We start from the raw sequence: 24903 nt of genomic DNA on the forward strand, positions 1-24903 counted from the left end.
CGGGTAATACAATCTAAGTATTACCGCACTTGATTTTAATTGACGCGTTTTTTTTTTTGTTTTTGTTTTTGTTTGTTTTTTTTATGACCGTAGTATCTTCTTGACTGGAGACGCGTGTCACGATCGAGGGTTTTGGTCGGCTTGAAAGTTTGCCTACCTTGTGAAGATTAGCATCTTCTTTTGTCTTTGTAAATCTGGCTATGCTATCCGTTTATTTATTTAAGTTTGTTTGGCAAAAAGGTAAATTGTTTATTCTACCTACAACGCATCACGTTAGGGGTTCATTAGAAAACTCAAGGGACTCAATCAAATGCCAAAAGGCATCTAAACAACGGTTCATCTTTTTCCTTTCAAAAAATAGGAGATCTCCGAATTCACTATTAGTCAATCCTGAGCCGAGTCAAATACAAAAAGTAATCATATCACGAATCTTGCGATTTTAGTGTTGATACCACATCTTCAATTAAAATATATAGGTGAATTTATTCTGATACGCGCAATCTACGCATTGATAATATTGATTTTAGGATAGTAAAACAATTGTATATATAACCTCGGTGGGGTTGATTGAGAAAGTAAAATTACTTTGGTTTTACGTCCATCGAAATGCAATGAGCAAAGTTACTGTATAAATTGACCGTTCTACCAAACTGAGAAGACAATTTGAGGATGGGTTTGGTATAAATTTTGAAAGGCAGTTTTGGACTCCCAAATCTAACCTACTCAAAATCCAGATCTGCTTTGTAATTTTTATCTCAAATTCGTCCTTAACTTGTTACAAGATTGGTCTGAAGATATGTATAAAATCTTACTCGAATAAAAAGTTACGCGTTTTATGAGAATCGCATCAACAAAATTGGGAAAAATGGGAGATTATTCCTTCCCTGAATTGTTCCTCCAATCCCCAGACACCAAAAAGTGAAAAGAGGAACGAGAAAGGCAAAGGACCAGATGCCCACTTTTCCAAAAAAAAGTTTTTCCCCCAAAGTAATTGCATTTCAGTTACTTCCACAAATGAACAGCTTCCACAATTGCCTGATAGAATCACTTGTCGTGGAGTGCAGCGCCGTGTAGCTGAGGTGGGGCGGAGGGACAAGTTGTAGTCGTAATTTGATCAAGTTCTGAACTCACTACAACCGGATCGGTTTCTCGACTAGCCTTCTTGAGAATGAATAAGCTCCGTATTCAATTTGAGCTGGGGGAATCGCGTGAAATGAGAGTTGCTCTGCGCTAGATGGCTGAATTGGCCAAATTATTTGTCGTCGTGTGGACATATTTATGTCCAGATACTTTTCAGATACTCAAAGAGAAACCAGGCCCATTGTTTATGGCTCGATATTTTGTTCAGTACAGTGAGGTAAACTGACCAAACTGTTTTAAATAAGCTTTGCAATTTGCAAATAGAACATCTCAATAGATGATGCCTCCAAGTGATACAAATGAAGCTGTCTCTCCCTCCGAGTCATTTCTCCTCACATCCTCTCAGTGATCATGTCTTGATGGTCGTCTGTCAAAAAGACGATGCTATAGGAAACGCGAATATATTAGATGGTAAATGGAATATAAAGTAGGCACATCCAAACATTTCATAGAGAAGTACAAGGGAAACACAACAATCCCATAGATACAGTACATGGCCCCTACTTCGATAGGTAAGAAGTAGTGCTTGCATGCTAACAATTCCACAGTTGCAGTACTTAACAATATTTTACAACTGCAAACGAGTTATTCTTCTTATGGATGCCACCGAGTTGGCTCACATATATTAGATAGTGGTTGAACTCGCGTTCAAATGCTAATAGTGGGAAGGCTTCTCGAGATCCTCGAGGCTAGTGGGGCGGAACCAGGCCGTGTGCTCCAGCACAGAGCTCTCGGCATCCCCGAGCTTGGGAAGCTCGCCGTGGGCTCGGAAGTGAAGGTCGGTCGCGGGCCCAAACACCCCGGTCTTGGGGTGTGGAGCCCAGTACTTGTCGGATGGAGCCTTGATCACTTCATCGGGGACCACGGTCGGTGTGCCTTGATCCTCGGGGTTCTTGTCATACACGGACGTGTGAGCAGCTCTCCTGAAACCACCACGCAATGATCCCTCAATCCCCATCGCTTGTTGGCTCAATTAACATGCACCGATATTACAGGCCATAGAAAACACAAAATTGCAAGCTTTGAAATGCACATTAACCAAGATTAACACTGTCTCAAAATGAAAACTTAGGAACTGGTCGGTAATATATGTAGGTGGCTGACTAAGTTTTCTGGTTTCAGGAAAAGTTTTATTCGCTTCCATCAGAAGATGGATAACTTCTTGTTTTTTTGGCGGGCGAGTCTGGCACTGGCAGGGCATGAGATTAGACCGAGAAAGAAGGCACGTCGACATTTCAGGAAAACAAAAGGAGACCAGAAAAGGCCAAAGAGAAGACCAAAAAGCTATCCAAAGCAGGCGGAGTACTCGAGGCACGTCACATTCGCCTCTAGAATTAGGATATATCAACTTATATGTCCCCCTCGATCCGTAAACAAAGCCCTCATCACGGAGTGTCTGTGTAATCGAGAAATGCACCAACCCTCTTCAAATTTTTTGTTGTTTAGTGGGGACAGTGTGCCACACCGTTCGATTAGGACGATGGCATCGGGTTACTGAAAATTATCAGATGGCGAGTCTTGACCAACCCCTAAAGCCTTTTAAGGCACCGGTTGCTCATTCTTCAAGAATCGCTAACAATAAGATAAATGACCCCTTTTTAGGATCCAAGCCCGTAGGTGAAGGTCTCGCTGTCGCCACGCGTAGATAATATCGAGGCGTAGCTTAGGATGCTGACATTGCCCACCTAATCTGGTTTCTTTATTTTGGGCACCCATCTTTGTCGATTCTGAGAGGTGCGCTTCTAGCAAAATGTTCATAGTCAATGGATAATTACACAATTCGGCATTGCAATGTTGACCCTCCAACATTACGAAATGACTGATTAGATGATTCTCATGGAATCAAGCCATTTATCACGCAATGGAGTGAGCATCTTGATTTGACTTCTATGGTGAGATCAGCAAAAGTTTAGGGTCCGCGGTTGAATATGGGGGAGAATCAACCGGGGGTTCTCCAAAGAGGAGAAACAGTGGATTGAAGTTTGCAACTCAAGAAAGGACAGAGGAAATATTTCCATATTGGCGTACTGAAGACAGCAACCGCGAGACCTTCTCTTCAACTGTACAGGGCCAAACTGGAAAGAACAATAAAGTCAACAAGCCATGCGTTTCTTATTTTAAAAGTTGTCTTTCTTTTTCTTTTACACGGAACGAGAACTAGGACACTCGTTCCCCTGGGAGATACGCCACTCTGCAATCAACGGGGATAATGATAATTTCAGCAGACTCTTCAGCTAGACAAGACCTCGCTTTTCCCATGTCGCGAGTAAAAAGCTAAAGACTTAGGCTCCACACCGTTCTTGTTCTGTTCCGGATCTTACACCATGGATTGGCTAAAGAGCGAAATGAGGGAAATATTCCAAGAGCACGAGAGAATAACGGGCCAGCCAAATAAACGCCGAATCAAACCGAACTAGCAGAACTCGAAGCTACCTACCTACGTTGGAACAAAGAGGACGAAAATTTGCGACGAGTCTACGACCGAGAGAAGTAGATGTACGCGTCGACGGAGAACACGAGGAAGGAGGGTAGAGAGAGAAAGAGGGAGGGAGGGAGACCTGAGAGCAAGAGAGGAGGGAGGTGGAAGGTGGGGGGAGTTGGCGCTCCAGATCTGAGAGGCGACTCGCTTGCCGATTCCAGCGATCCCAGAAGTCCTCGAGCTGGCGGCCATACAAAAGCTCTCTTCTCTGCGTGCAGAAAAAAGTAGTAGAAGAAAAAGAAGATGGAGGGAAGAGGGCGAGTGACCAGTATGGTTGCCCACTCTGAAAACAGCCCCACGGTTTATATAGCCGCCGGATCGCGCAGGCAGAGTGAGAAATCGAGGTGGCTGACTGTCATACCCCAGGTGGCCAGTGGCCAGATCCGCCCCTCACCAGTCCCCGTAGTACGGCCTGCATTTTCAGCTGTACCGTCCACTTCTCCTTTTCCGTCGCCCCCCGTTACTTGACGGAAAGTCCCGCCGCCCTGATATTCGAATTAAATAACGGTCCAAGGACAAAGATAAATTATAAAAATTCACATGGGGAGAGCGATTTCCACGCTGTGACGAGGGTCGACTTTAAGGAATCGGGGGAATGTGGAACGGAATATGCCGGGGGACGGGCCTCGACGGCGTTACTCCGGGCGGTCGGTGTCAATTATTCTGTTATGACTCCGTGGGGGGCATGCAAAAGCGTGCCGTCGCCCCCCTTTGATACCAAATTTGTTTTTGTTGGCGTTTTTTAATGGAGGAGAGGGCAGTTGAATGTCGCGGTCACCGTATTCAATTGAAAATACCTGGCCACCCGTGAAGGAATGGCGATCCAGATAAGACTAATTAGGCACGCAATAGGGCAATAGAGCATGCTGCCTTTTGATTATCATATCACATCAATCGTGCCTATATAAAACCTCTACTAATTTTCCTCTCATTACGACAACGACGTCTCAATTTATATGTTATCTACCTACTTTATTTTTCTCATCTTTGACCTAAATATCTTCTTCGACCTAAACATGTGTAACCATTAGGAAAGATATCCGATTTCATTAGGTGGAACTCGCGAGATTTGTCAGCTTTATTTTGTTCGCGATATTATTAGGAATGTAGCATCCCCTTTTGCTTTTGTAGATCCAAGTGCATACGTAGTTTGTTTGGCAGGAAAATAAAGAATAAATAGATGGACATATCTTTACCAACATATGACGGTAGTAGCTCATTAGGAAGCAAATGGAAAACTCGAAGAATTAATCGGATGGTAAAACATGTCATTCTTTTTCCGCACAAAAAAGAGAAGATCTCCAACTTCATTCTCAATCGATCTAAACCGAAATCAAGACAAAAATAATCCTTCGCAAATATTACCAAACTTAGTGTCCATGGCGCATCTTCGATTAGAACATAGAGTTAAAATTTGTTTAAATAGGTGAAACCTACTCAAGATAGCTCTAAATGACACTTTAAACGAAAGAAGCAACAACCTACATAACCTCTATGTGATTGATCAAGATAGTAAAATTACTTGATTCTATAGACACTAAAGTATGACAAATTGACTTTACCAAAAAAAAAAAAAAGTATGACAAATTGAGTGCACGTTGGTGTCTAGTGTTACTGTATAGCGTTTTTGGTTGAAAGTTAATACAAATCTTACCTTACCAAAAAAAGAAAAAAGAAAAAAAGTATGACAAATAAAGTTACCTTTCAAATGACCCATTTTTCACAAGGTAATGAATCGAGAAGGTGGTTGGAAAATTCTTGAAAGGCAACTTTGATCCCAAAATCTCCAAAATTTCGCCCACTCAAAATCGGAAACTGCTTTATAAATTATTTTCAAACTCATCCTTCGCACGCTCCGAATAAGACGTAGCAAGTTTTTATGAGAATGCCATCCACGGATGGAGAGATCATTCCTTCTCTAAAGATACCCCAAAGTCAAGAAGGAAAAGAAAAGCAATAAAGGGAAGCATTGCTGACTTCACCTATTCAAGATAGTTTTTCCCCAAATGGTGTTTGCATTTGAGTTCCTTCCACGGGCTGACAACTTCCATGGTTGCCTAATTAAATCAATCGTCGTGGAATGCAGTGCCGTGGGGGTGACAAACGGGGGAGGGATATGTTTGTAGACGTAATTCAATCAAGTTCTAAACTTGTTACTATGGGATTGGGTCCTCGACTATTTTAAGGCTTGAAAATCAGTAAGTTCCAACCGCATGAAATGGGACTTGTTTGGTGCTAAAAAAGGGGTCACATTCTCTAGTTCAACTTCAAGGCCTCCAAGGATGTCATGATCGAGTAAGACAGGAGGTCAAGATAAAAGGAATATCTGCTTGGTTTGGGCTTGGTTTGACGTTTGAACTTTGATGTATGGGCCCTCAAAAATGCTTGTTTTGAGGGGAATAAAGATGATGAGGTTGGGCCAGATTTAAGTCACATGGACTCGTCTGAGGAAGCTGCTTAGGGCCTCTTGTCTCATAGATGGATTCATTTGGAAAGATTGACCTCGTGGTTCCCATTTAAGTTCTCTTCAATTTTTTTGCATTGGATGCAACGCTCCTCGACGCTGTCCTAGTTAGAACATTCCTCGTGATGAGCATGTACCCTGAATAGGACAGTACATCCTCGTGTTTTCAACTCCATATCTCTGATCCTCCAAATCTCCCAAAGAAGGATCCAATATTTCTTATATTGTCCTATCTTGGATCCTACACGTTCATTCCCTTCACCGATTTTTCCTCTTTCTGTTCACAACACACATGTATATATCCTTTTTGCTAATGATATCAAGAGAAGATCGCACGATCTCCTGTATAATCTTATGGCGGGGCTTCGTTCGCAGTGCAGGTTCTCCTCCCGGTCATTGAAAAGGAAAAAGGAAAATTGACGGGGAAACCCTCAATCCTTAGATTGCAGTTAGATGTGGAAGATCAACATTGTATAGAAAAATTAGTAGTGTGATTAATTAGAAATTAACATCGCGAGATCATGCACCTAAATAGCTCCCTTTTCCATATGTGTTTGATGGATACGTTTTAGATTCATAATGTTAATCCAAAATCACTTTTAATGGAGTATATCCGTGGAGATGTTAATATATGGAACAAAATCACCTTTTTCTTTTTATAGCGGTTACATTACCCCTTCATATATTAGACATCCGAGGAAGAGACTATTGGTGGGCGACCCAACACAAACCTAATTTGAGGATTCGGTGCTCCCTTCATTTATACTGTTTACAAAACTGAAGCGAGTCCAATGGCAATGAAGAAGCTCTCTCTCCCTTGCCTACTTCTCATCTCTTTCGCCCTACTCATTGCAAGCTTTTGCGCCACCGCAAGGTCACCGTCGTATAGACAGGGTTTCACCGCCCATCTTATCCACCGCGACCACATCCACCACCCCAGCAAAGCTCCTGCGCAGCGCTACGCCGATGCGTTCCGACGCTCCTTGCCAGGGTCCAAGGACGTTTCAAGATGAACATTCCTACCCTGCCTTCGTTCCATCTTGACACGGCTCAGTCCGAAATCTTCCCGGACAATGGTGAATATGTCCTGAAGGTGTCGATAGGGACCCCGCCCTATGACATCTATGCCATCGCCGACACCGGCAGCGACCTTTTCTGGACTCAGTGCCTCCCCTGCGATCAGTGTTACCCTCAGAAGAACCCCAAGTATGATCCGAAATCGTCTTCCACGTACGGTGAAGTCGCGTGCCCGTCCCAGCAGTGCCAACTCCTGGACACCACCTCGTGCGCTGCTCCCTCCAACACGTGCAACTACACCTACGGATACGCCAGTACGTCCCTGACGAAGGGCTTCCTCTCGACGGAGACGCTGACCTTCGCATCCACCGAGGGGTCGTCGGTGACGCTCCCGAACGTAGTGTTCGGCTGCGGCCACAACAATACCGGCACCTTCAACGAGAACGAGATGGGAATCGTCGGGATCGGGAAAGGCCCCATCTCACTTATCTCGCAGATAGGCACGTCGTTTGGGGGCAGACGGTTCTCTCAGTGCCTTGTCCCCTTCCACACCCCGCCGACCATCTCAAGCAAGATGAGCTTCGGCAGCGGCAGCGAGGTCTCAGGGCCCGGCACCGTCACGACCAGCCTCGTGGCCTTGCAAGACCCGACCTACTACTTCGTGACTCTGAACGGGATCAGTGTTGGGAGCACCTACCTGCCTTTTAGCTCTTCTGGGGCCGTCACGAAGGGGAACATGTTCCTCGACTCGGGGACGCCTCCAACCATCGTGCCGAGAGATTTCTACAACAGGTTGGAAGCGGAGGTGAAGAGAGCGGTGGAATTGACACCCATAGATGACCCTCGGCTGAGGCCGCAGCTGTGCTACGGGAGGGACGTGCAAGCGAAGGGGCCGGTGCTGACGGCGCATTTCGACGGCAAAGCCGACGTGGAGTTGAAGCAGACGAGCACGTTCATAGAGGCTAAGGATGGCATATTTTGCTTCGCCATGACTTCCACTGATAGTCCTGGTGGGATATTCGGCAACTTTGCTCAGACTGATCATTTGATCGGGTTCGACCTCGATAAGAATACTGTTTCTTTCAAGCCAACCGACTGCACCAAGCTATGAACACTCTTCTTTTCATTTTTGTCATCCTCCGGATGAATAAGTTTACCTAAGTTTTATCTATCAACATTTAATATTCCGTGTGTAAGGGTCGTGATATGGTCAAACGATTGACAAACTCCCTGATGTGGACGCAGTCAGCATACTCTCTCCTAACCCCTATCTAATTCATTGCTCATAATACAGAAAATCATACCCGAATCTCCACCATTCGATTCCTATTCGTTAATTACAAGACTGTGGGCCCTTCTTCAGAGATTTTTGTGTCGCGATCTATGTAACAGTCTACGAAAAAAACCTCCAATGGAAAAACAATAAATTACTTTCAACTCAAGAGTAGTAAATTCATGCAATTTACCTCTACTGATATCATAAAGCACGTGAACAAAGCAAACTTATTTAGTCAAAATGAAATTTAGAGATGATTAGTGAATTCAATCAAACAAGTAAGACTACCTCGATTGGAACTGCTATGCCATGTCCCATCGATAATCAAGCTTGTCATGACAGTTGACAATTATGTTTTGCATTTTAAAGTTGCTAGAGGCAAGAAGTGCTTTCGAATTCGAGATGGGAATTTGTCAGCATATACCATACAGCAATTCGACCGTCTTTCCTTGTACCGTTTTATCCTCGATATTGTTCTAAAGACTTCACTACGACGAGATTCCTGCAGCAACTTCCACAGCCTCTACAATTTGAGAGAGAGAGAGAGAGAGAGGTGGTGGTGATACGTGATGTCGAGGGTTTCTTGGGGTTCCTTTCGGCTGTTGCGGATTTTGGCGCGGAACCAACTCAGATTAAGACTACTCCGTCGTTCAATGCTCTGAGCTTCTTCTGTGTTTTTCAACAGGGTTTTGTTATGGATGCTAAAATACTCCTTCCTCGGCATCGTTATGATCACCACGTTCATGCATCTTTGGATGATACGTGAGCCAGGTATTTTCAGTCCTTGAGAAAAAAAAAATCTCAGGAACGAGTGTGATGCACTCGAGAATTTTGAGATTATTAAGTGATTATTGTTTCTACGATAGTTTAGCTCATATTTAATGCTGACACACTTTTTAAATGCTCGAAGATTACAACTTTAGAATTCTATACGTTTGCCTATGCGTTCTTTTGATTTAGATCCTTTTCTTTCTCTTTACTTCACTTTTTCCTTATTTGTTTGTTTCTTGGGTTGTTGTTTTTCTTTTTTTTTTTTTTTGCTTTACCCTTCTGCCATTTAATAGCACTCCTTTATGGATTTGTTCCTCGATTCTCTTAGAGAAAATTAGGATATTTCTCTAGGATATTTTCCTATATTAGAGATTATTAGAATATTTCTATTAGTTTTTTTTTTGGTATCTCTCAAATTACGCATATATCTCTTTTAATTGTGCATATCTTAATTAATATATGTTATCTTAGATAGTCATATTACAAAATATAGACTAAAGAACTCTATATATATATATATGGATATATACAGAAATTTCTCAAATTTGTTTTCCGCATTCTTATCTAGTATGAAAGACTTAAGAAAGGCATGTTAGAAGATCTTGTTATCAATCAGAGCTATAAATGTAACATATCACTGCATATTGCAAGTTTTTGGTTTTGATCCTCCTGGAGTTCTCAAAAAGGAAAATGCAAATGAAAGTACCATTGTCCTGTCTAGTCTCTTCAATCGATTACTAGAGCGTGGAGTCTCTCGACTCTTTTGATCCAAGTAGTTCCAGGTTTAGGGTCACACTCGGCCTGGATTAATCTTTCAGCGAAGCTTTGCAACTGCTGGAGTCTTGATGTGACATTTTGACATAAAAAATGAACATATTTGCTGTAATACCTTGGTAGTTCTGCTTTAATTTTTGCAGAGCCAACTTTTATTGTGAAAGCAAAATTTCTGTTGTTAAGAACATACGTTTCTTGAAGCATAGTTTCCCTGAATTGTTTTTGTCTGGGACAATACTTTGTGAATTTGGATTATAGAAACAGATGCTAGTAATAAATATTGGGTCACTCTTCTCTTCATAGAAACTGATGGAAAGTGTAGAATCTATGGACATAAAAGTGGAAGATTCACGTAAGGAGAAATGCACTATCATTCTAGCTATAAAGAAATCCTAGCAATCAAGTATGGCATCAAAAAGTTTGAGCCACGTCTCATCGGATAACATTTCCTTGTAGAAATGAATATTTCTATATTTCCACAGTTGCTAAGATTTAAACAATAACAAGTCCATCATCCTCAAGTCCGACATGCTGAATGGTTTTCGAAACACTCTTTCGAGACCAAAGACATAGCAAAAAAGAAAAATATTCTTGTAGATTTCCTATCCAGGCTCAAAGAGTCCACATCATCAATAAATATGTATGTTTCAATAAGCCCAACTGGAGAACTATGGACACAGAAAATGAGATCCAAACTGCCAAGCGAATGTATTCACCAAAAATACTAGAGTTAACCAAGTCCTATACTCTCTTTGACAATCTCAAGAAACTCATATAGGACTATCGGTATAGGATCTTCGGTAAGTATGGTGGTTTACATCTTCGACCTAGCATCCCATGACGTTTTCACCAGACAATAATTTACCAGAAGATCTCAAATGGTTTTATTTGTATGTTTTTAACTGCTATGAGATAACCATAGAATTTATACGGCCAAGATGCCAAGGATAATCGATCAAATCCATTGAGAAGTCAATGGGAAATACCAGCATTTTGGAGAAATGCTTAGTTGGTTCAAACCATTACAAGCTTGAAAATGTTTCTCTAAAGACTAGCTGAGCACGTGCAGGCCTAATCTCGTATTGCATATTATATGCCCCTTTCACAGGCCATGGACATTTGTTTAGACCAAGTGGAAATATGTCCAGACACACAGCACATACTGGGAGCAGCTTGGTTAAATAATCCCTGATTAAAATCCTCAGTATCTCCAGTTGTTAGTGGATCAAGTAGTACAATGTTTTGAATATGATAAGGGGAACATTATATATACCTGTGTACTGAAAATCATATCCAGATTGGATTGACGCAACACCTTACCCAAGAGGTTTCGAAATGCCTGATTTTAACATCTTCTCTAGCAAAGATGATCGATCGATAGTCGAACATGTTAGTCAATTCACTTCGCAATGTGGTGATGTGTCTCAGGCTGAATGTTGGAAATTGAGGTTATTTCCTTTATCACTATCTAAGACTGCTTTTACTTGATATACCATTTTTCCAGTCAATTCTATCCACACCTGGGAGCAAATGGAATCGCAATTCCATACTGAAGTAGTGAAGGAAGAGGTTGAAGTAGAGCAAGAAATAGATTGGGTCTTGGAAGACGAATCGAAGTGGGTCCTAGAGGAACACGGTGATGCGAAAATCAGAAGGCTAGTGCAAGCAGCTACGGTGCCCATCAATGGATGCTGCAACCGCTAGTGCTCTTGGGTTGGTGAATTCAATTCAACCGCTTTAGTTTCTCCTCGCGATATCCATCCAGATGCAGATTAAGCTAGACAGCTAAATTGGGCAAATCATCTGTCAATATCTTGACATATTCATGCCTAAATACTTTTTGGGGACACAAACCAAGCCCATTGTTTATGGCCTGATAATTGTTCAGTACAGTGAAGTAAAATAACCAATTTTTTTTTTAATTAGCTTTGCAATTTGCAAATAATCCATATCAATAGATTATGCTTCCCACGTGATACAAAATGAAGTTATCTCTCCCTCCAGTATACCCCATCATTCGTCCTTACATCCTCTACACAATCGTGCCTTATTCGTCGTCCTTCCAGAGATAATGCTATGGGAAACACGAAAATATACAGATGGCGACTGAAGAATAAAGTAGGCACATCCGAACATCTTATACCAAACTCCAGGAAAAATACAACAATCCCATAGGTACAAGATGTAGCTCCTACTTTGATGGGTAGGAGCGATACTTGCAAGCTATCAAGCTCAAATCCACATCTTCAGTACTTAAATATATATTACAGCTACAAACGAATTATTCTTCTCAAGGATGACACCGAGGTGGCTTGCATATGATAGCTAGCGGTTGGACCCATGTACTAATTTACTGGTGAGGAGGCTTCTCAAGATCCTCGAGGCTAGTGGGGCGGAACCAAGCAGTGTCCTCCAGCACCGAGTTCTCGGCATCACCAGGCTTAGGAAGCTCGCCGTGGGCACGGAGGTGATGGTCAGTCGCAGGCCCAAACACCCCGGTCTTGGGGTGGGGAGCCCAGTATTTGTCGGATGGAGCGTCAATCACTTCATCAGGGACCACGGTCGATGCGACTTGATCCTCTGGGTTCTTGTCATACACGGATGTGTGGGCAGCTCTCCTACAACCAGCATGCATTGATCCATCGATCATCATCACTCACTAGGTTAATTAGCACGCACCGATATTTACAAACCATGGAAAACAAAAATGCAAGCTTTGAGTTGTACATAGACCTAGATGAACACCATGTCAAAATGAAAACCTAGGAATTGGTCGATGATATATGAAGGTGAATGACTGAAATTTCTAGTTACTTTGAAAGTGTTATCGGCTTCCATCAATATATAGAGACTTGTTTCTATGGCGGGCTAGTCCGGCAGGCGAGAGATTAGACCGAGATAAGAAGGCACGTCTGCATTCCAGGAAAACAAAAGGGGACCAGAAAAGCAAGAGAAAAGTCCAAAAACCTTATCCAAAGCACGCGGAGTAGTCGAGGCAGGTCAAGTTCTCGTTCAGAATGAGGATTATATAAAGTTATATGTCCCCCTCGATCCGTACTTGCTCGCCTCCTCCATTAAAAGCTGTAACCCTCTTCTCCTTCGAACTGTTCAATTTTTTTGTTATTTAGTGGGGGACAGGGTACCACACCGTTCGACTAGGACGTTGATATTTATGTTATTGGAAACTGAACAGATAGCGAGTCCCGGCCACCCACTTATCTTTTTTACGCATTGGTTGCTCATTCTTCACGGTCTCCGATCTTGAATAATCATCACCCCAAGATCATGACTCCTTTCTAAGGATCCAAGCCCATAGGCGAATCTTTCACTGTCGCCACATGTAGATAGATATCCAGTCTTATCTAAGGATTGCGGACATTGCCCACCACTACTGATTTCTTGCTTTTTGGTAGATATTTTTTTGGCACCCCATCTACTTTATCGGTGCCGAGAGTGAGCCTTAGCAATATAAATTGAATAACATGGTCTTCCCACTACGGTATGCTAATTTGTGACCCTCCAACATTAGGAAATGATAGATTTGACCCCTCATTGGAATCAAGTCGTCCATCCCGCGATAGCCAGAACATCCTAATCGACTTCCATGGTGAGACTGCGAAGAGGCCTAGGGTCTGCGGTTGAGTTTTGAAGGGGAGATCGACCAGGGTTCTCCACACAGGAATATGGGGATTGATATTTGAAATTCCCAAGTGAGGACGGTGCAAAAATGTATGCGCACATCGGAGAACTAAAAGCAGCAATCGGGATACCTTCTCTTCTAACTGTACAGGGCCAAACTGGGAAAATAAGGGGGAAACATAGAAACCACTTAGTGAGCTTATGTCCCTAAGCAATCGAGCAGAAGAAGTTCCTGAAGAGCACTAAAGTCAACAAGCCATGTGGTGCTTCGTAAATAAGAATTTCTCTTTCTTTCATCAACACGGAACGAGAATAAGGAAAATCGCTTCACTGGGAGACGATACTCGGAAATCAACAGGCGATTCGATATGTGCAGCAGGCTCTGTAGGTACAAGACCTAGCTATTCCCAGGTCAGTTAGTGATAATAAAGATAAAGACTTAGGCTCCGTACGATTCTTGTTCTGTTCCGTATTGTACGCGATGAATTGGCTGAACAGCAAAATGAAGGACAGATTGTAAGACCGCATGAGAGAGTAAAGAGGCCAGCCAAATGAACCCCGAATCTAACGGAACCAGTAGAACTGGAAGCTAGTTACTACGTCGGAATATCAAGAAGATGAAACCTCGCTACGAGTCTCCTCCGAGAGAGAGAGAGAGAGAGAGAGAGAAACCTGAGAGCAAGAGAGGGAGGAGGTGGGCGGGGGGAGTTGGGGCTCCAGATCTGAGAGATAACTCGCTTGCCGATCCCAGCGATCCCAGAAGTCCTCGAGCTGGCGGCCATACAAAAGCACTTTCTTATCTGCTATGAAACACAAAGAAACTCTCTGCGTGCCGAAGAAGCACAAGAAGATGGATTGAAGACGAAGAGCAAAAAGGTGAGAGATCAGTTGGATCGCCCAATTAGGAAGCACAGAGACACAGAGAGAGAGAGAGAGGGGTGGATGAAGAAGAGGAGCCCAAAGAACGCCCAACTGCCATCACAAGGTGGCCAGGTCCACCTACCCCGGCCCCCGTACTACGGCTGTGTTTCTCCAACGGCACCGTCCCCACTCTTCCCTCTTCCCTCGCCCGCCGCCGCCGCCGTTACTTAACGGCAAAAACGTGTCCTGTCCCTGGCAAATGACGGTTCAGCCCCTCTGCGTTACCCTACGGTTTTGTGCTTCTTCCTTTTTCGCAGATTTGAACATTCCCCCTGACCGGGTGATAGGCACGCCACCTTCTTGATTACCGCATCAATCGCTTTTACACAGTCTATCTTCTGGGATTCCGTTACACGCGTAACAATCAAAGGGCTTGGTCGGCTTGAAATCGTCCGCTATATTTTCACGATGGCGTCTCTTTTTGTCACCGTAAGATCTGGCCATCTAATTACGTATTAAGTTAATCTGTGTCTCGCCACAAATAGGTATCCATCTGGATAGCGAAAAATCTTCCCCCAAAAGTTCATTTTTGATTTTTTGCGAGATGAGTTCCGTGATAATTTTGAATAGGAATTCAATCGGTATTATTACAAGAATAGACAATAAATTAAAGGTCCATACTATAAAAGAAAAATACATAAACTAAAAGGATGATCATATTAATAAACTAAGAATAGTACGATGGACGTATGTATTCTGGATGATACCACAAAATTACATGTCGCCATTTATATAACCCACTAATTACAAAGATTACCGGTAGGCGATCATCTCATCTACAATCAATTAAAACTTACAAAGACTCCTTTCTATACCTAAGTTTTTAATTGTTCTTCTTTTATCGAGACGATCTTTCTTACGCCCCCTTTCACGAGCAAGTCAAGCACAAATGATAGTTCTGATATAGTTTGAACTACTAAATAAAGAAAGACCACGTGAATATAAAAAGCATCTTACCTTACATTAGAAGTTCACTTCCTTCATTGATTTTTTCCTACTCCTTTTCACAACACACATGTATCCCGTTCACTCATACTATCAAGAGAATATCCAACAGGCTCTGGTACTAACTGATTGCAGATTCTCCTTGCGGTCATGAAAATGTATGGGAAGCCGAAAACTCCCAATTCTTAAGATAACGGTTAGATATGGAAAGATCAGCCATTATAGCATTGAAGAAAGTAAAATAATTAATCGAATATTGACATGGACAGATCATGCACAGCAACAGCTCAGATATATATCCATATGGTGTTGATGGGTGAATTTTGCCTTCCTTAGTTTTCCCACAACTACTTTTTAAGGGAGTACATTCATTGAAATATCGGTATATGGAACAAAATCACCGTCCATTCCTTTACATATGGATTGAAGCACATCACATTGCATTACCACTATTATAAATCGCGCATCCTGAGGAAGACTGCATTGTTGGGCGACTAACCCCTCGACCCAATTCCGAAATTCGGCGTTCCCTTCATAAACATTATATAGAAAAGTGAAGCAAGCTCAATGGCAATGAAGAAGCTCTTTTCCCTTTGCCTTCTCCTCATCTCTTTCGCTCTCCTCTCGACGACCATCCGTGCCACCGCAAGGGCACCGTCGTTGACACAGGGTTTCACCACTCATCTCATCCACCGCGACCACATCCACAACCCCAGCAAAGCTCTCGCGCAGCGCTACGCTGATGCGTTCCGACGCTCCTTTGCCAGGGTCCAAGGCCGTTTCAACATGAACGTTCCTGTCCCACCTTTGTTCCATCTCGACACGGTTCAGTCCGACATCCTCCCGGACAATGGCGAATATGTCCTGAAAGTGTCGATAGGGACCCCGCCCTACGATGTCTACGCCATCGTCGACACCGGCAGCGACCTCTTTTGGGTTCAATGCCTCCCCTGCGATCAGTGTTTCCCTCAGAAGAAGCCCAAGTACGACCCGAAATCGTCTTCCACATACCGTGACGTTGCGTGCCCGTCCCAGCAGTGCCAGCTCCTGGGCAGCACCTCGTGCGCTTCTCCCTTGAACACGTGCAACTACACCAGCGCATACGCGGATTCGTCCCTGACGAAGGGGGTCCTCGCGACGGAGACACTGACCTTCGCTTCCACCACTGGACCACCAGTGACGCTCCCGAACATAGTGTTCGGTTGCGGCCACAACAACACCGGCGTCTTCAACGACAACGAGATGGGACTCGCCGGGCTCGCGAAAGGCCCCGCCTCACTCATCTCGCAGATAGGCACGTCCTTCGGGGCCAGGCGGTTCTCTCAGTGCCTAGTCCCCTTCCACACCCCACCGACCGTCACCAGCAAGATGAGCTTCGGCAGCGGCAGCGAGGTCTCAGGCCCCGACACCGTCACTACCAGCCTTCTGACCATGCAAAACCCGTCCTTCTACTATGTGACCGTGAACGGGATCAGCGTCGGAAGCACCTACCTGCCTTTTAACTCTTCTGGGGCGAGCCACGTCTCTAAGGGGAACGTGTTCCTAGACTCGGGGACGCCTATAACCATCGTGCCGAAAGATTTCTACGACAGGTTGGCAGCGGAGGTGAAGAGAGCGGTGGAATTGACACCCATAGATGACCCTCAGCTGAGGCCGCAGCTGTGCTGGGAGGGACGTGCAAGCGAAGGGGCCGGTGCTGACGGCGCATTTCGACGGCGAAGCCGACGTGGAGTGGAAGCAGACGAGCACGTTCATAGAGGCTAAGGATGGCATATTTTGCTTCGCCATGACTTCCACTGATAGTCCTGGTGGGATAATCGGCAACTATGCTCAGACTAATTATTTGATCGGGTTTGACCTCGATGCAAATACTATTTCTTTCAAGCCAACCGATTGCACCAAGCTGTGAACCCTCTTCTTTTCGTTCTGTCATCCTTCGAATTAATAAATTAACAAGGAGTTTTACCTTTGAACTTCAAATATTCCGCGCGATAAGGCGTGATATGTCAAGCGATTGACCAACGCCCTGACTTGGATACAGTCAGCATGCTCTCTCATAACCCACATTTAATTTGTTGCTCATAATCTTTCATTAATTCAATTTACATATAATTTGTTACCTAATTCATTAAAATTGCAATCTTGTTTGAATCTTAGAATAATATTACCATCTCCACGAAAATTTCCGGATAGCTTTTGAATTAAGAATTATTTCCTAATTTCATAATGTACTATAATTATTAATACGATCTTATGCCTGAACTCATGCCCGAGATATGATTCCTATTGCACCAAAAATTGACAAATCCAATCCTCTCATCTAGGATAGAATTTGCCGATTTATTTCCAAATTTGAATGGATATAGATAATAAGTGATCGGGTGTTATTTTTTATTTTGGTTTGATTGTTATGTTTTGTTTGATGTGGATTGATTCCGTTTCCATTAAAAAAATAAATGAAATCAAAACCAAAGATAACACCCAATCACAAAAGATATTATCCACATCTCTTCAAATTTAGAAATAAATCAACTGATTGATTCCTATACATGAGGATTGGATTGATCAATTTTATGTACGATTGCAAATCATATCTCGGACATGAGATCGAATTGACTATTATAACACATTATGAAATTAGGAAATAATCCCTAATTTGAAGGCTACTCGAAATTAATTTCATGGATATGATAATATCACTAGGATATTCAAACAATATTGCCGATTCAAGTAACAAAATGTATGAAAATTGAATCGGATAAGATGCTTACCTAATTCACAATATGGTGCTGATAAGGTTTTTAAATTTGGACGGATAGTGGATCACCGGAATCGTGATGGATGATGGGCGACGATCCGGTGGTGGCTCACAGCTTGGTGGCCGATGGGTGGGGGATTGCTCACGGCCGTGAAGGGGTCTCGGTGACGGCAATGCAAGGAGCTCTCCGTAGCCGTCGAGTGATGATCGTCGATGGTTCATGGCCATCTCTCAACTCGATGGTGTTGCAGAGATTATCCCGTTGAGGAAAAATAAAAAAATAAAAACTCACCGTGACTATGGAAACACTAGATAACTAGAAAACTTACGAGACGCGGACCACTCCAAGCCATAATGTGGCAGAAGGGACACTTAAAGTGCCATAACTTACGAAATGTACATTTAAAAGTGCCAAAATTGAAGTAAAATCGAAGCAAAATTGATTATTTGAGTACAAATCCGGCCAAATTGCATACATGACATTTTTCCGCCGAAGCAAGTGCATAACAACGTCGTTTTGCGCGTTGACGTGGCCAAATAATGCAAAAACGACATCATTTTGGGCTGACGTGGTAAAAAAATAATATAAAAATTAATTAAATTAAATTTAGTTACAATATTTAAAATAATAATTTTAATATTAAAATTTAAAAAAAATTAAAATTTTTAAAATTAAATCAAAAAAAAAACAAAAAAAAAAAAAAAAGGGGAGGCGGCTGAGGGCTTAGCCCTATTTGGCCAAAGAGTGTCGTTTTGCACTCGCTTCGCCAAAAAATTGACATGTCAGCATTTTGGCCGGGTGGCACTTAAGTGATCCGCTTTTATTGGTCAGACTTTGGTCGGAGTGGAAGTTAAGTGATCCGTTTTTTATTCGAATGTTGCACTTAAGTTAAATGTCTTTTTGTGCCAAATTATGGCATTGAGATGTACTTCTGCGGAAAACCTACAATGGAAAGATTAATCACGGCAATAAAGAGCAAAGCTTGCCGGACGTCCATGAGGTGCAGCGGCGCAAGGAGCCTGCTGCAAGGCCTTCAAGTAGAACACCTGCGACAAAATCTAAGTGAATCGCCTGAAGAAAAACCGGTGTTGCCGGAGTCCACCGCAACGAAGATGGCTCGGCGGCAACACTAGTCCAGTCGTGCCAGGACGTCAGCCTGATGGCGATAGGATGCTGCTGGACCGGTCGATGGGCTCGCCTAGAACTTGGAATATCGACAACCTCATCGTCTCGCGAGCTCATGGTGCTGGACGGCAACGACGAGAATCGCGGCCGCAAGGAATACTCTGCCGCGAGCCTTTTTCCCTACATTCTCTCCTGTTCATAAGGACGAATTAGGCTTTCGTTTATAGTCCACTTTCCAATTTCAAATTCTAAGAGATATACCTTTTAAGTCCATATTATCTCTTAAGATCACGATGATATCAAATCAAATCTCTTGAAAATATTCAAAGATTTGAATAATATAAATTACCCAATTATCCTCTAAATCCAATCGAAAATTTCGGCTCTTATGATGGTGATAGGCTCGGTCGAATTTTTTCTCGTCGTGGGCTTAGTCCAATTTGTCTAGAGCCATTCATTTAAAACCAATCCACCGCCTAGCTCAATTAATATGCAAACTCTCACTGTAAGCTTAGGGTGTATTTGGTTCAGTATTTTGAAAATCCATTGGCAAAATATAAAGCTGTTTAGCCTAAAGGACTTTAAGCAAATACAAAGGTTGTATGCTTTGAGAAGCAATTTTGAAAGAAATATCGTTCGATAGAAAACACATTTGAAAAACTCTTTGGATAATTAATATTAGTTTTTTATTTTTATTTTTAAATTGAAAAAAAATAATGTATGCAACTTTTTAAATATAAATTCTAACAATAATACTAAAAGAATCAAATTTGTACTCCATCCTCCATGCCAACAAAGATAAGGTTCAACAAGCAAAACTTGCTGTTTCAAGAAGTTTCAGTCGAAAGTGGAGTTCTTGGCACAACAACTTGAACAACTGCTTCAAATGCAAGGACAAGGGGCTATTGGTTGAGGACCTTCAGGTCCTTCGTTAGATTCGGTCAACATGGTTAAGATATCGGGTACCGCTCTTTTAACCCAATCTAGTACTTAATTTGTCATAGATTCGAGAGCTACCGATCACATGTGCAGCTTAGCACATTTACTTTTAATGTCTCCTCAAGTGCCTCGTATCCACCCATTATTGTGGCTAACGGAATGCAAGTTCCAACGCAAGGAGCAAGGTAGCTTAAGTTGTTATCACAAAAATCTGATATTTTAGTTGTGCCTAATTTGTCCTCTAATTTATTTTATGTGAGCAACTGCACTAAGCAAGTGCACTAAATAATTAAATTGCAATGTTATCTTCTCTTCTTCAAATGTGTTGTTTTAGGATTGCAGTACCAAGAAGACGATTGGTGAAGAACGGCTACAAAATAGTCTCTACGTTCTTGACTATCATATGAATGCCTTGGTGGCAAGGAAGAATGCAATGGAGGCTTCAAGATTATGGTACATGCACATGGGTCATCCTTCTGACCGTGTGTTCCAAGCTATTGATAGAACTTTATTTCATAATTGCAATACTTGTGACTCTTGTCATTATGCTAAACAACACATATAACCTTTTCCTCAAAGCTCTAATTTAGCTTCTAAAGTGTTTGATTTAGTACGTGCGGATGTTTGGAGTGCTCCAATGGATTCAACAGATGGTTTTAAGTATTTTTTATTTATTTTTATTGATGACAAATCACAAGTTGCTTGGCTATACCTTCTCAAAGGTAAAAGTGATGTAATCATTGTTTTTCATGAATTTTGTAGCATGATTCAGAATCAATTCAAAACATACATAAAGGTCTTACGCACGGATAATGGTATAGAATATCCCAATCAGATCTTCCAATCTTATTTGAGCAACTTAGGCATTATTAATCAAACTTTGGGTGTAAATACACCTTAGCAAAATGGGGTGGCTGAATGAAAGAATCGACATCTTCTTGAGGTGACTCGAGCATTATTATTTTCTAGAGGCATGCCGAAAACTTATTGGAGCAATGCTATTTTAACTAGCTATTATGTTATTAATCGACTTCTTAGTCATGTTCTGGGTTACAAAATGCCTATGGAAATTCTTTACAGGCACAAACTTAATATCTTGCATTTAAGAGTTTTTGGGTGTGTGTTATGTGCACTCTCAAAGCGGTGGTAAGCTTGACCCTCGCGCTAAGAAGTGTGTGTTCATGGGCTATTCGTCAACAAAAAAAGGGATACAAGTGCTTTGATCCAACCACTAGGCAGATGTATATATCATGTGATGTTACATTTGATGAATCTACTATGTTTTTAATTCCAAGATGAGGTGACATGGTGAATGAGTTGAACAATTTTTCTCATTGTCTTCCTTTCTTGAATTAGCTCATGTTCCTATGGTGAATGAGTTGAACAATGGCCGAAAAAAGAAGAAAAAACGACCACCTTACTTTTCCGAAAAAATGACAAGTATATATATAAACAGTCTTGCAACTCTTCGTGAAAATTGCGAACAAACACGTCTTTAGAAAATTGTTCAGATAAACAAATGCAACTCTTCGGAAGAAGTCGAAAAATGAACAATTACAATCCTTCGGAAAAATTGAAACCGAATAAGTAATTTTCCAAAGGTTGTCTTTAAAAGACACAAATAAAATTTGGAATAATTTTTTTTTAAATAGAATTTCGAATTTTCATTTATATTTCATTTCCGAAATTCTCAAATTAAAAGGCAACCTTTGAACTAAAAATATAAAATAAAATAAAAATAAATAAATAAAAAGCAAGGGATTAATGCTAATTAAACCGCAGGCGTGCGGCGTGCAAAAGTGCTAAGTGCGCCAAATAATCGCGCCAAAATCGCGCAATTATTCGCGCACATGCACACGGGTGTGGTGGGGTCTAGCCCCACCCAATCACCGTTTAACTACAAAAAGGGAAATCCACGTTTTAAACCCTCTTTCCCCATTTTCATGTGGGACAAAAAAAAAGCACTCATTTTATTTTAGCAAACAAAATTCCAACAATCCCCACTTTGTTTGTAAAACAAAAATTTCAAAATAAAATTTTAAAACCATACAGCCAAAGCTTAAGATTAATATACATACATAAAGGTCTCTTTGAGTTAAGCCTTTACTTAGTGCAAGTATATCAAAGCTCTATCAAAGTGACAAGTAACTGGGCTTTAAACTTGTACTTTTATGTAATAGAATCGGACATACCACACATACACTAACCTCTTGTTTCCATGAGAATTTCTATATTACTCCGCACTATTATGGCCTTGTGCTTGATTCTGTTTCATGAGCTCTCTGAAAGCAACCCTCACTTTCGTAAAGCGGCACCACTTCTAAACTCATATAGGTGAAGTATCTACCATGTGTTTCTGTTACTATCAACACACTACAAACTTGTATCATACTTCATTAAGAATTCAATTCAGCCTACAAACGTAATGACAATACTGACTTCTCATATCGGGGCTATGTCGGTATCAAACAATCACATTCAATAACTTGTTCTTACCCATTAAACCTTGTAACTAGTGATGTTCTAGAAAAGGTCGGGTTGCAATATTGGTGATTTCAATTAAAGGGTTTCAGCCCCATTTCTTGTGAGTCGTTATTACCATATGTCTTGGTAAAGCCTTCGTCAAAGGATCGGCAAGATTTTACTTGACCTCACATAGACAATTGGTATGGTACCATCTTTAATCAATTGTCTCACATATTCATGTCTTAGACTAATGTGTCTAGACTTACCATTATAGGTGCTACTATAGGCTCTTGCCAAAGTGGCACGACTATCCATGAGTGGATGAAATAGGAGGCATAGGACTAGGCCATAATTTGATATCAGCAACAAATTTCTAATCCATTCAGCCTCTTTCAGGCTGCCGCCAAAGCAATAAATTCAGATTCCATTGTTGAGTGTGTTATACATGTCTGTTTCTTGCTCGCCCAAGATACAACACCTCCAGCTAGTGTGAAGATTCATCCAGAGGTGGAACGCTCATCTCCCACACTTGTAATCCAACTAGCATCGGTGTATCCTTCTAATATAGCCGGATAATTATTGTAGAACAATCCTAAATTTTAGTTCTCTTAAGATAACCAAAATTCTAGTAATAGCTCTCCAATGTTTTGTACTTGGATTACTTGTATACCCTACTCAACTTGCATACGAATAAGCAATATCGGGTCTAGTACAATGCATCGCATACATTAAAGACCCTATAGCATTTTGCATATTCTATTTATTGCCACCGCTCTACTAGTATTATAATTTAATTTAATACTATAATCAAATGGGAGTACTTATTTCTTTAAACCAAGATGTTGAAATTTATTTAATAATTTTCAACATAACTACATTGGCTTAAAGAATAACCCCAACTATTTTCTTAACTTTAATACCTAAGATAGTATCTACTTCACCCAAATCCTTCATTTTAAATATGGAAGTTAGTACTTCTTAGGTTCATTTAGTCCAGTCATATCCGTTCCAAAGATAAGCATATCATCAACATACAAGCACACTAGACACCATAGTCTTTAGTGAATTGAAGTATATACACCTATCGGCACTATTATTGATGAAACAATTTGACAATATTGACCGAATTAAACTTTTCATGCCACTGCTTAGGAGCTTAAGTCCATAAAGAAACTTAATCAATTTACATACTTTTCTTTCATTTCCAAGAAAGAACAAAACCTCCGGTTGTTCCATGTAAATCTCCTCATTTAAGTCTCAATTTAAGAAAGCAGTTTTAATATCCATTTGATGAACACAAAGATCATAAATGGAAGCTAGAGCAAAAAGAACTCGAATGAAGTTATACGTGCAACGGAGCATATGTATCAAAATAATCTATTCATTCTTTTTGTCTATATCCCTTAACTACAAGCCCGGCTTACAAGCTGAATAGAACCATCGTAATGATATTTTCTTCTAAAAAACCCATTTGTATCAATAGGTTTTGATCATTTCGCAAATCTACTAATACCCAAGTATTGGACAAAATTGAGTCTATTTCATCATTCACAGCTTCTTTCCAAAAAAAGAAGCATCTCTAGAAGACATAGCATCATCAAACCTTCCACCTAATCACTCCTTTAACTACAAAAGGGAAATCCACATTTTTAAACTAACCCTCCACCCCACATTTTCTATGGGACAAAGTAAAAAACACTCTCATTTTATTTTAGCAAACAAAATTCAACAGGGCGTCCTCACGACGGAGACGCTCGACCCTTCGCGTCCACCACAGGGTGTGGTGACGCTCCCAAAAGTAGTGTTCGGTTGCGGCCACAACAATAGCAAGACCCTCAATGACAACGAGATGGGACTCGTCGGGCACGGGAAAAGCCCCAGTCTCACTCATCTCGCAGATAGGCACACGCGTCGTTTTTTGGGGCGGGAGGTTCTCTCGATCTGTCCGGTGCCCACTTCCACACCCCGCCAACCGTCTTGAGCAAGATGAGCTTTGGCAAATGGGCGGAGTGTCGGGGCCCGGCACAAATCACGACCAACCTCGTGGCCTTGCAAGACCCGACCTCTACTTCGTGACTCGAACGAGATCAGTGTTGGGAGCACCTTCACCGCTACTAGCTCTTAAGTCCGAGGACATCACGAAGGGAACATGTTCCTCCACTCGGGACGCCTCAAACTATCGTTCTAG

The 24903-nt window shown here is 41.7% G+C and overlaps 4 protein-coding genes across 4 annotated transcripts; 2 read left to right on the top strand and 2 right to left on the bottom strand.

Annotated features, from left to right (window-relative positions):
- Positions 1-1527: 1527 nt before the first annotated feature.
- On the bottom strand, positions 1528-3918 carry LOC104450271 (late embryogenesis abundant protein At5g17165). Its single transcript, XM_039301805.1, has 2 exons — positions 3699-3918; positions 1528-2063 (listed from the first exon to the last, which is right to left on the bottom strand). The coding sequence occupies exons 1-2, from the start codon at positions 3809-3811 to the stop codon at positions 1796-1798; spliced, it is 381 nt and encodes a 126-aa protein (XP_039157739.1). The 5' UTR covers positions 3812-3918; the 3' UTR covers positions 1528-1795.
- Positions 3919-6888: 2970 nt separating this feature from the next.
- LOC104415779 (aspartic proteinase CDR1) lies at positions 6889-8293 on the top strand. The gene has a single exon (XM_010027141.3). The coding sequence runs from the start codon at positions 7093-7095 to the stop codon at positions 8209-8211; it is 1119 nt and encodes a 372-aa protein (XP_010025443.3). The 5' UTR covers positions 6889-7092; the 3' UTR covers positions 8212-8293.
- Positions 8294-12028: 3735 nt separating this feature from the next.
- Positions 12029-14580, bottom strand: LOC104450281 (late embryogenesis abundant protein At5g17165). The gene is made up of 2 exons (XM_010064772.3): positions 14233-14580; positions 12029-12539 (listed from the first exon to the last, which is right to left on the bottom strand). The coding sequence occupies exons 1-2, from the start codon at positions 14340-14342 to the stop codon at positions 12272-12274; spliced, it is 378 nt and encodes a 125-aa protein (XP_010063074.2). The 5' UTR covers positions 14343-14580; the 3' UTR covers positions 12029-12271.
- Positions 14581-15993: 1413 nt separating this feature from the next.
- LOC104415784 (aspartic proteinase CDR1) lies at positions 15994-17190 on the top strand. Its single transcript, XM_010027154.2, has one exon. The coding sequence runs from the start codon at positions 15994-15996 to the stop codon at positions 17188-17190; it is 1197 nt and encodes a 398-aa protein (XP_010025456.2).
- The last annotated feature ends 7713 nt before the right edge of the window (positions 17191-24903 follow it).

The sequence above is a fragment of the Eucalyptus grandis genome, chromosome 1, assembly GCF_016545825.1.
Source record: "Eucalyptus grandis isolate ANBG69807.140 chromosome 1, ASM1654582v1, whole genome shotgun sequence".
Taxonomy (NCBI): domain Eukaryota; kingdom Viridiplantae; phylum Streptophyta; class Magnoliopsida; order Myrtales; family Myrtaceae; genus Eucalyptus; species Eucalyptus grandis.

What these genes read in the sequence shown, in the direction of transcription:
- LOC104415784 (XM_010027154.2), top strand. Translation starts at nt 15,994, where the DNA reads ATGGCAATGAAGAAGCTCTTTTCCCTTTGCCTTCTCCTCATCTCTTTC.
- LOC104415779 (XM_010027141.3), top strand. Translation starts at nt 7,093, where the DNA reads ATGAACATTCCTACCCTGCCTTCGTTCCATCTTGACACGGCTCAGTCC.
- LOC104450281 (XM_010064772.3), bottom strand. Translation starts at nt 14,342, where the DNA reads ATGGCCGCCAGCTCGAGGACTTCTGGGATCGCTGGGATCGGCAAGCGA. An exon ending in CCTCCCTCTCTTGCTCTCAG is followed by an intron (nt 12,540 to 14,232) that starts GTTTCTCTCTCT and finishes TGCTGGTTGTAG; the next exon opens with GAGAGCTGCCCACACATCCG.
- LOC104450271 (XM_039301805.1), bottom strand. Translation starts at nt 3,811, where the DNA reads ATGGCCGCCAGCTCGAGGACTTCTGGGATCGCTGGAATCGGCAAGCGA. An exon ending in CCCTCCTCTCTTGCTCTCAG is followed by an intron (nt 2,064 to 3,698) that starts GTCTCCCTCCCT and finishes TGGTGGTTTCAG; the next exon opens with GAGAGCTGCTCACACGTCCG.